Below are 11,214 nucleotides of genomic sequence, written 5' to 3' on the forward strand. Positions count from 1 at the left end.
TGTACTCTCCCCAACATTATTGGGCTTTGGAAAGGATACAGATTCACAGAAACAGAAACACTGGCAAAGCCCCATAGTAGGAATTTCCTATAGGAACGATTGAGCTCGTAGGTACAGTTTGATCCAGTGATGAAAAAAGAAGAATTTCCCACAAGGAATTAATTTAGGACCAAAATACGAGTGGTCAAAATGAGGTGTAGTAGCTAGCTAGTTCGAAAGAACACTAATGCAATCATTCATAAAATGAAAGAGGTGATATTATGGCCTGTACACCAGCAGTTCAATAGACTATTTTGAGCCAGGGCCAACATTTGGCAGTATAGCATGATGGGGCAGAAGCAGGGATGGCAGAAAGAGAGGTTAATAAAAGACACTGTGTGTTCCCAGCAGTCACTCACAGACAAACTTTAGTCATAAATAGTCTCTGGGGCTCGTTAGACACCTATACACCGCAGGTGAGTTCACTATAGGCCATCAGAGTCCAAAGAGGATAGGGGAGGGGCTGGGGAGCTCAGGAGGAAGTATCCTGGCATGGCCAGACTAATATCACTGCTGCGTAGATTAATCTCTACCCAGCAGTGATATTATCCACACAGGAACTTCGGTGTGTAAGAATTATTCCCAAGGGGCGGTTACAAACAGATTCCAAAGTCACAGCAAAAAGGTCTCACTTTGAATAGTGGGCTCTAATTGGTCACCCGCAACTCCGGGGTGAGCGAAATATAATTCAGTGCCAGGGCTTTTTTATTTCTATTTTTTTCCTCAGATTCATTCGTCTGGTTTCCAGGCTAAGGAGGAAGACACACTGCACTGACTGCATGGGCAAAGTCACCTCAGGGCAAGGTCACAGCACAGCTGCAGTCTGTCAGGGGCAGAGGCAGACAGCACAGAGGAAGATTGTGACACCTCCGTTTTACTATTCTTATGGTATTGTATGTTTCATATTTGCATGTTCGTTTCGTGTGTATTTTTAAAGCTAAAATACTTAAGTCCATGTAGAGAAGTCAAAAGAGCCTTTTCTATTTATTTCCATGCCCCATTCTTGGTTAAAGGTAGAGTAAGTGATAACAAAGTGTTGAATAGGCTAAATGAAATATATTGTGATAGTAATCATTGCGGGAGTATAGAGTTTGGTCATTAACGGGTGTCTTCCAGCGCTTTAATAAACAGAATGCATTTTCAGGTCGGGATACCAGTTTTATCCAGTCAGGAGAGATAACTCACATACAGGATAAACAAGTGAAATCAGAAGTGATGACACAAAGAAATGAGAAGACAAAATTGGAACTGTAACAATATTAAACTGAAGATGATAAATGGGTACTCCTCTCTCCTGATTGGTTGAAAATGTGCAACTCACCTGACAATGTATTTTCAGTTTATTAAGGAGCTGGAGAGAAGATGGGACCCTTAACACTCTGTCGTCTATAGCAATGAATACTATCAGAATATAGTGCTTTAACATTTTAACAAAAAAAAAAAACGTTTTGAAAGCATCTGTTGTCATTACTTTTCAGAATTAAAATACTTAATGATGCTTTTGTGTAACGCCGTAGTATGATCAAGTAGCAGGGCGTTACTTTACGAGAAAAAAAAAACATTAATATGGAGATAAGCGGTTTATGCCCAACAGAAACGAGGCTTACAGCAATCGGCCTCAGGTCTTAATGGGTTAAATTGACCTGTGCATTGTTAGAGGAGCGTCCCTCTTTGATTTTACAATCAAAAGATAAGTGCTCTTACTATGCCAAGGATAACAATTCATGGGCGCTTCTGGGCGCAGTGCAAAGCTTCTGTCTGGTTATCCATTAAGCTGATCGGTGGTATCGTTTTCTTAGTAGAATCTCAAATCGCTCTTCTACTTATTCGCTTCCAGACCCCACGTCACATAATAACAGCAGTTCAGCAGAAGGCATAAAATGGAGGATCTGGGAGTCTCCGAGGAGGTAAAGGAGAGACCCAAGTGGGCCAACAAGACCGAGTACCTGTTGTCCTGCATTGGATTTGCTGTGGGAGTGGGCAATGTGTGGCGTTTTCCTTACTTTTGCCAGATCCATGGAGGAGGTGAGATGCTTTTTATTGTTGACACACAGCTATTAGTGACATCTCGTGACATCACGTGACATCATGGAGACCCTTAGATCTCCATAGGCCAGCAACTCTACATCTGACCTCAAAGCCTTAGATCTCCATAAGGAACTGACCTGTTCTGACGTGTATAGTGTCAACTGTCACGTTTGTCTACACACGCAGAGATGACAGATCAGAATCACACACACATGACACACACACACACACACACACACACACACACACACACACACACACACACACACACACACACACACACACACGCGCGCGCGACAAAGTTTTGGTGTGGAATGAACATAATATAATAATTAGGCCTGCATCGCTTTGCCTAAAACACTAAATTGTGAAAAGGACCACAATTGGAAATAAATTATTGCTTTGGCTAAAATGCTGAATCCCGCTGATAAAGTAGGCTATGTATAGTACATATAACTACAGGTATTCATAACTACAGACATTAATATAGCCTACCGCATAGGATTGTATAGTTCTACAATTATATAGCCTATATTTAACAAAGAAGCTTGTTTGACATTTGTAAATAGGTCAATACAAAATCTGCTACGAGGATAAAACCAGAAAAAACACTAAGACTTGTTTACATCAGGTATAAAGTAAAAGGAAAACGTGACAACCGTATGGAAAAAGGGTCAGAAGAACTGGGAGGCGGAGATGCGGGGGGTGCGCTGCCCGGAGCAGTGTGGTAACCAGGTCTTTGCTTCTGACATTCCATATTATGTTGATCTTCCCCCACCCGTCTGCTCATCAAAACCTGTACACTCAAGACACGCTCCATATATGGCCAGTACAGAATTCATTCCATGCATATGTTGATCTGACCACGGGCCCATCATTAGGAAACAGATCCTTTTATGTTTATCTCTGAGACCCCAATCTACATACACGGTAGTAAAATCCTTGCCCAAGTGTACAAATAGAACAAAATCGGTCCAATTGGTCATTTAGCTGGTGGACTCTCTGGAACCCCCTCAAGTGCCTCAGACCCCAGAAGCAGTACAGTAGTCCAGATTATGTTGAAAGATGTCCAACAACTTGCTACTGTACAACATCTTGATCATCATCACTTCACTGTTCTGTCTCAGGTGCTTTCCTCATCCCCTATCTGCTAGCGCTGGTATTTGCGGGTCTTCCTCTCCTCTACATGGAGCTGGCAATGGGACAGAAGCTGAGAAAGGGCAGCATCGGCGTCTGGCACACCATCTCACCATTTCTGGGTGGAGTCGGTATGTCAAAAATGTTTGTACAAGTTAGCCTTGCATGAATCCCATTGGCCAGATCCGAATCTGCCGGTGAAAAAAAGATTTTCCTCCACACAGTGTGACATTATTATGGCCAAGCCAGGCTACTGTGGAACAAACTTCTGTGTGAATGAGACTGTAGACAGACAAATAGACAATTCAATGTGTAGAGCATTAGTGACCAGATTTGACTGAGAGACTGCCATCGCGCAAATATTTTTATTTTTATGAGTTAATAGTTAGGCACATGCAGAGGAAGAATCTCACATACTGTATGTGCAAATGTAATTGACACATTGGCTACCCCAACAACAACAATAACAGTTTCTTTGTTTAGGTGTTTCCTCCCTGGTGGTCTCCTTTCTGGTGTGTTTGTTCTATAATGCTATCGTGGGCTGGGTCCTCTGGTACTTATTCAACTCCTTCCAGGACCCCTTGCCTTGGAGCCAGTGTCCCCTCAATGACAATCACACAGGTGGGCAGCCACGGCAGGAATATATTACAGTATATATGCAATACAGTGTATTCAAACTAAATTCAAAATTTGTGTTATGACATTCAAATAAAATTCCTCACAATATTATCCATTTCTGTTTCAATTGTAAATTATTGTATCTAACTATGTCAGAATCGAACCAGGATTGCATTGACTATACTGGCACACTGTCTATGTTCTGAGTATTTTGTTTGTTTGTTAATTGTTAATAGACTTACTGTAAAACTATGCCTTACAAATAGATAGTGAAGCTGTATAGCTACACACAAACAACCATTGTTTATCTTATCTGTTCACGGTTACGATCAGCCTACGTAAAGGAATGTGTGGACAGCACGTCAGTGAACTACTTCTGGTACCGAGAGACCCTGAACATCACTCCTAACGTGGAGACCAGCGGCTCACTGCAGTGGTGGATGGTGGCGAGCCTGGGCTCCGCCTGGTGTCTGGTCTACGTCTGCTTCATAAAGGGCATCGAGACCATTGGCAAGGTGTGTGTAACAGATCAATGTCCAGGCTTAAATAATAACCATTATAATAGTCGATTACCACTGAATCTGCCAATGTTTAATACATAATTTACCACTTCACCTAAAGCACTACACAGCGTTAATTCATGAATTAACGCTGTGTAGACAGTACTAGACACACAGCGTTCATTCATCCATTTGCAACTCTGAGACCTCCTTGAGGCTGGTTGAACTTGACACGTACTTGCCGATACTCTGCACCTTTTTTAATCTTCATGCACTGATACTCCTCTTGCACTAATGTCTAGGAACAGATACCATACCATACTCATACCTTATTTAGAAATCTCATGTAACATAAAATGTTTGGATACAGTGTATTTATTAAATGCCATCATGCTGCCTGGCACTAAACCTGCATTGTTCTGCTGTTAAAATGAGGTCAACCAAGAAGTGTCCATAGTTGTGTTGTGTAGCTCTTCTCTGACCTTAACCGTGACCCTTGACTGCCATCTTGTGTCATATGACAGATATTTCATTTCATTTCATTTAATTGTATTTCGCACATAGTGCGAAATAAAAGATGGATATTGAGTTAGAGATAGAATATATGAAGTTTCATTGTGCTGTAACATGAGGATCAGTATTGAGTCATTGTGGAAAAAGCATAAAACATAATACAGTAGCTGCCTACTACATTAGGTTTACTGTCTTTTTGTGGCTCAAATGATGAACCCGATAAGAAATACGGTCTGACCTGAATAGATGGATTCAACATTATGTTCTTACATTAGTTACCCCTTATCCTCTCCCACCCTTTCTCAAAATTAAAGCGGAAAAGCTGAAGGAATAATCAACAAATAAACATAAGCAAACTGAAGCAATGTCTGAATTGATTTCACATCACTGGAAACAGAGCCTTTGACTCATTCATAATATTTCTCCAGGCTGTATATGTGACAGTGACGTTCCCATACCTGGTACTGACTATCTTCCTGGTGCGTGCCCTCACTCTGCCAGGAGCTACTGACGGCCTCGTCTACCTCTTCACACCTGAGGCAAGTCTGTGTTTTCCGGTGCAGGTTAGGTTAAGTGGTCAAATTGGTTACGTTTACTGAGATTTTTTGGTTTGGGTTTTATAGGGTGAAGACAATTTACCTCTCCTTTGTTCATTGTTTTTTTTTTTCTCTCTCTCTCTCTCTCTCTCTCCTTTAGTGGGAGACTCTGAAGAACCCCCAAGTGTGGCTGGATGCTTGCACTCAGATCTTCTTCTCTCTCTCAATTGCCTTTGGTGGTCTAATAGTGTTCGCCAGCTACAATCCTCCAGAGTAGGTATCCAATGGGAACTATCTCAAAATTGTGCACTTAACAATGGGATTGTACTGATTTCCTGTAAAAATACCGGCTGACACCTTTAGTTGGGGCACGAATTACACCCTATTCTGTTTTTGAATATTTTTTTGTTCTTTTCACATTTCCTCTGCCAGTAATAATTGTGAGAGGGATACAATTGTGGTTGGTCTGGTAAACAGTGGTACATCTCTCTATGCATCCATCTCTGTGTTCGCCATCCTGGGATTTAAAGCCAACAATAACTACAACTCCTGTATGAATGGGTATGTACTGTGCGTGCGTGCGTGCGAATTTGCCCTTTGTGCGTGTGTGCATTGGTATGGGTATGTGTGCATTTGACAAAATACGTTTAGCCATTCTGTTCTGAACTGGACAACTCTTCAGAAGTCTTTCTCATCTGCAGGAACATCTTGGCTCTAACCAATGAGTTTGATATTGAGGAGCAAAACATAACATTTGACAACTATGATGAATGGCATGAACATCTGAATGGGACATTTCATGACCGGGTGTCCAGTTTGAACTTGAAGCCCTGCAATCTGCGAACATTCCTTGACCAGGTATCGTAGAGAAGGAACGGCCTGCTTCTTGCAAGGAAGCATGAGCTCAGCTCAGGTCTCTCCCCAGGTTGGCAGAGTGAGAGTAGCGCCCAAGATTACAGTTTAGGCAATTGGAAAATTGAAAAAAATGGGTTACAAAATCGTGGGATGAAAATGTATTGGGGGGGGGGGGATGTTGAAAATGTACCTTGTGTTCAGTGTCTTCTCATCTGTTATTGTCCTTCCCTAGAGTGCATCAGGTACTGGCCTTGCATTCATTGTGTTCACTGAGGCTATGACGTCGATGCCAGGCTCTCAGGTCTGGGCTGTGCTGTTCTTCCTCATGCTCTTCAGTTTGGGTCTGTCCACCATGTTTGGCACCCTTGAGGGCGTCCTCAATCCCCTCGCTGAACTACACATGGTACCCAAGTGGATTCCTAAAGAGCTCTTCACAGGTGCCTATCAGAATTTGGCCTCTTGAACTATGTCCCACTGTGGGAGGTGTACAATATAATGATCCACCATAGCACAGTGCTTTGGAAGTGTAGTTTGCAAAGAATCTGGAAACTATCTCCAGTCCCCACACACTGAATTTAATCATTACCGTCATGTTTAAAAAAATGCACAAGACTAAATACCAATAATTAGAAATTAACTAACAAATCAATTAAAATGTCACTTCTCCTCGAAACCAAACCTCTGTATAGATCATCTGATGTGTAGTTGTGTATGTTGCTGTCAGATTCACAATCCTTCTTCTCTCTGTGTTGCAGGATTAATATGTCTGCTGTGCTTCCTGCTGTCTCTGATCTTCACCACTGGTTCAGGGAACTACTGGCTGGAGATCTTTAATAACTATGTGGGCTCTGTTCCCTTCCTTCTCATTGCTTTCTGTGAAGTCATTGGAGTGGTCTACATCTATGGACTCAGCCGGTAACTCATTTTATACAGTATCTCATTGTTCCCTCAGCACACCATTGTGTGCCATGAGACAAGACCAGGTGTGGTGCATTGGCATGTGAAGTAAATAACTATAGAGAGAGTGTTCTCCCTATACAATTACAACACCCCAACAGACTCAAACTGAGAAGAAGTTCTGAAGCAGACAGACGACGGATGAAGAGGCGCAGGCAGGCAGGCAATGTTGTTTCGGAGTTTGGTTTTATTTCAGAGTACAGAGTAGCATCATGGCATAGCCATTCCTTCAGCCTGACGGCCTCAGAGTGGCAACACACACACACACACACACGCACACGCACACACACACACACACACACACACACACACACACACACACACACACACACACACACACACACACACACACACACACACACACACACACACACACACACACACTACAGACTCTACAGTACATTACATTGGGTCCAGCCAGGCGGGGACTTGCTTTAAGGCATCTATCTGTTCTCCTATCAATAGATCAACAGGCTATTTCTATGGAATGTCCCTGCAGTCAAGACTCCCTGGGCTACCCAAACTAGGCGTTAGAGATTTTAGACTGTCCCATAAATGTAAAATAGCAGCAAAGGTGGTTCATTTATGAAACAAATACACAATACATGCTTGTGTGCATTTGTGACAACCAGACGTTATTATTGCAACAGCTGTACAAAATGTTTTCTCCAAAGAAAATTCTACACCCTTAAAAGAAATCAACCTTACATCCCTATGTCTTTATACCGGTACGTGAACATTTTTAATGTAAATGTATTTGTTTTTTTATTCTTACAATTGCTGTGTGCTTGCTTGTGCTTTCTAGCTTCGGTGATGACCTCCAGGTCATGACAGGGAAGAGGCCCAACATCTTCTGGAGGGTTTGCTGGGCGTTCATCTGTCCTGTGATGCTCCTAGTGGTATTTGTTGCCTATGTTGTTGTTCAATCACAGAAGCGTCCCACCTACTCTGCATGGGACCCTAGCAATGTAAGTCTATATCGTCACTGTCACAGGCAGAAACCTTATATACCTGCATGTCCAAAAGCGTCTCTGTTCCTGTGTTCCAATTAGGGCTGTCAATTAGCGATTAATTCATTATTTGATAAATGATAATTTTTCTGATACACAGAAAGAGTACAAAAGGCATATTATATTCCTTAATCAAATATTTATTTGACCATCTGAGATACAGGGCCAGGAAATGGCATCTTTGTATCAGGAATAAAATGAAATGAAAAGTGCACTGTCTTGTCTGTCACATTACATGCAAAAGCAGAGACGTTGTGGCCCACATGTGCGTTCCTCGGCCACGCGCGCAGACAGCATTACGTTCACAGAAAACCGCCTAATGATAGAACCGCAGAATTTCAATTAATTGATTGATTAACTATTAACATCCCTGTTCCTATATGCATCCAATGCATCACACAAATTGTAACACTACTTGTTAATACTTTTCCTTGGTTAAAAAATTATAAACCCACAGACAAACTTAACCTGTTTCAACATGGTGTATCTATTTTGGCCATGTCATTATGACAAAGTATAAAATATAAATATATTCTTTGCCTGATGAAGACCTACAGTAAAATGTCAATGATGTGCCATTAAAGAAAATACATTTTGGGTTTAAACCAGTGTACTGATGTTATAGCTTAAGTATAAAAATGCCATTGATGTGTGATATATGCAGATGAATGTTTCAGTCTAATTTGTTTGACTCGTGTGCTACTTATTCTATTCATTTCTCGCTATCGTGTGTGTGCGCGTGTAGTTTTTGAATCTCTTAAACATTAAAACAAAGGCGATTGAATTGGATCATAAATACAGTATCTTGTATATGATTGGCACAGTGTTCCTCAAATACAGAAATATATGTCCCTCACGCTGACTTCTCTTTTCCCACAGGAGGATTTCCCCCATACAAATGTTACACTTTACCCAGACTGGGTGTTTGCCATTATTGTCCTCCTCTCTGCCGTTCCCGTGCTTCCCATACCCCTGGTAGCTCTCTATCATCTCATCAAGAGGAGGACGTCGTCAAATGGCCGCCACAACAGCGCCACACCGGCCACACCTCACACCAATGATGGCTACGTTTTGGACACATAGTTCAAAACCTAAACTAGTTTAGGTCACCAAAAGACATTCGTATCTCTTCGACCGGAGAATCCTTTATGAGGCGTTCACAGTACATTCTCTGTCTAATAACAAAATATATATACTGTATATACAGCTGGGACTCATTTTATCTTTAATCTTGCCAATCTTGCTTCATATTTCACTAGATCATGTGAAGCTAGTCATTCCAGAACGAATTATGTTGTGGATAGTTTATCCTTTTTTTAAATAGTTTTTTTCTGGGATTTTCATTATTATAATTTTTTTAATGTTTATTTTATTTTATTGATTTGTTGTTACTTTTTTGCTGAGATGAGAGTATAGTGCTGTGGGCAGAGAGGACATGTGGCTAATGCACTATTCCACAGGTTGTCAAAGTCGGGATAAAAGATCATCATCATAATCATCGTCATAAGAAAGTGTACAGGTGTACCGTATATAAAGAATAAAAATGTATTATTTCAAAAACATTATTGTGCCAGTTCAAACACTTTGCTGTCCCTATTATTTTCAACATTTTCTATCTCAATACATATGCTATTTCTTCCATTTTGCAATAACAAAATTGCAGCCAGAGGCTATGACTAATCCTTGGCATGGGAAGGTTTGGGAACCCTGGCCTAGCTACACTATCTGGTCACCTACCACTACCAGCATTCCCTATTTTTGAGAATAATTGATACGACTTTGACTTCTGTATATGCACAGCTGCCAATTAAATGCTTTTAGATTATACTGTTTACTGGAGTATTTTTATGGAAGGGGAATGAATTGTCTAATGTCATGGCAGCATTCGTGAGGGATAATACATGCCGTGCCGGTAGTTATTGAGAAATAACACACGGCAGGATGATTAAAGACTGAGGCGTATTGGGCCGAATTGTTTCATCATCCTGAACTACCAGCATGGCTTATCACTGCCACTCTGTTCTCAATCACCTCCCGCCTCCACTCAACGGCCACTCCCCATTCACAATCACCCGTATCGACTACACCTGCCTCCTCTCACCACAGCCAATCCCTGGTGCAATCACCACAGTATAAATACACCTGCGATCTCTCACCCAAGTTATTTGTTCTGCTTCACGACAGACCAAACATGGGTAGATCGGCTATTTTCACTATTCTTCAAATTCGCCATCCTCCTCCTTCCGCCCCAATTCTCTAGGAATCCAGGGGGTCAGTGATGGAGCAGAGACGACCAAGGGCCGATTCATACTCCTATTTTAGAGGCGAATAAAAGTCGGCCCGCCGTAGTGGTGTCCGGTGAGAACGTAACCGGGACGTCAAAATGTGAGACACAACGAAAGGCGAAAGCCTACGTTCAGGGCTTACAGTTCTCAGTCATGGGGACTGATTTCAGTCCTGAGGATAGCATAGGGGTCAGTGCAGATCAGTGCAGGCTTTAAGCCCTGCCTACGATACAACTAGGATCCCCTCTCCTAAAGTTCCCCCCCGCTACATAAGACCTATTGATAGGTTTGCTGATTTTGTTTTCCAGCATCATTGAACTTAGCCTCACTATTTCAGTAACTGATAACATTCACAATAAAACCACATTTTATTATTTCAAGAATAAAATATATATGGCAATGTGCTGCCCCTCCCTCTGCTTTGGAGCAGCATCTCTGAGTTATCCATTAATCTGTACCACAGTAAAGCCCCATTCCAAACAGGATGTAGAACCATTAAATCATCATTCCCAGTGGTGGAAGGTAACTAAGTACATTTACTTAAGTACTGTACTCAAGTACAATTTTGAGGTATTTGCACTTTACTTGCGTATTTATAATTTCCAATAATTTTACTTCTACTCCACTACATCTCAGAGGCAAATATTGTACTTTTACACCACTACAATTATTTGAAAACTTTAGTTACTAGTCACTTTGATTGTTATTACAAAACATACATTAAATGCTTCAGCCC

The 11,214-nt window shown here is 41.5% G+C and overlaps 1 protein-coding gene across 1 annotated transcript; it reads left to right on the plus strand.

Moving 5' to 3' along the window:
* Nucleotides 1-1,919: 1,919 nt before the first annotated feature.
* On the plus strand, nucleotides 1,920-9,276 carry LOC308331660 (sodium-dependent neutral amino acid transporter B(0)AT3-like; the record flags this gene model as incomplete). Its single annotated transcript, XM_080787149.1, has 12 exons — nucleotides 1,920-2,064; nucleotides 3,195-3,335; nucleotides 3,688-3,825; nucleotides 4,156-4,337; nucleotides 5,264-5,374; nucleotides 5,532-5,644; nucleotides 5,804-5,932; nucleotides 6,073-6,229; nucleotides 6,459-6,663; nucleotides 6,982-7,141; nucleotides 7,989-8,151; nucleotides 9,073-9,276. 12 exons carry the CDS (start codon nucleotides 1,920-1,922, stop codon nucleotides 9,274-9,276), a joined length of 1,848 nt encoding a protein of 615 aa, XP_080643275.1.
* Between the last annotated feature and the right edge of the window lie 1,938 nt (nucleotides 9,277-11,214).

This window comes from Protomyctophum bolini (assembly GCF_963924005.1).
Source record: "Protomyctophum bolini genome assembly, chromosome: 17".
Classification (NCBI taxonomy): Eukaryota; Metazoa; Chordata; class Actinopteri; order Myctophiformes; family Myctophidae; genus Protomyctophum; species Protomyctophum bolini.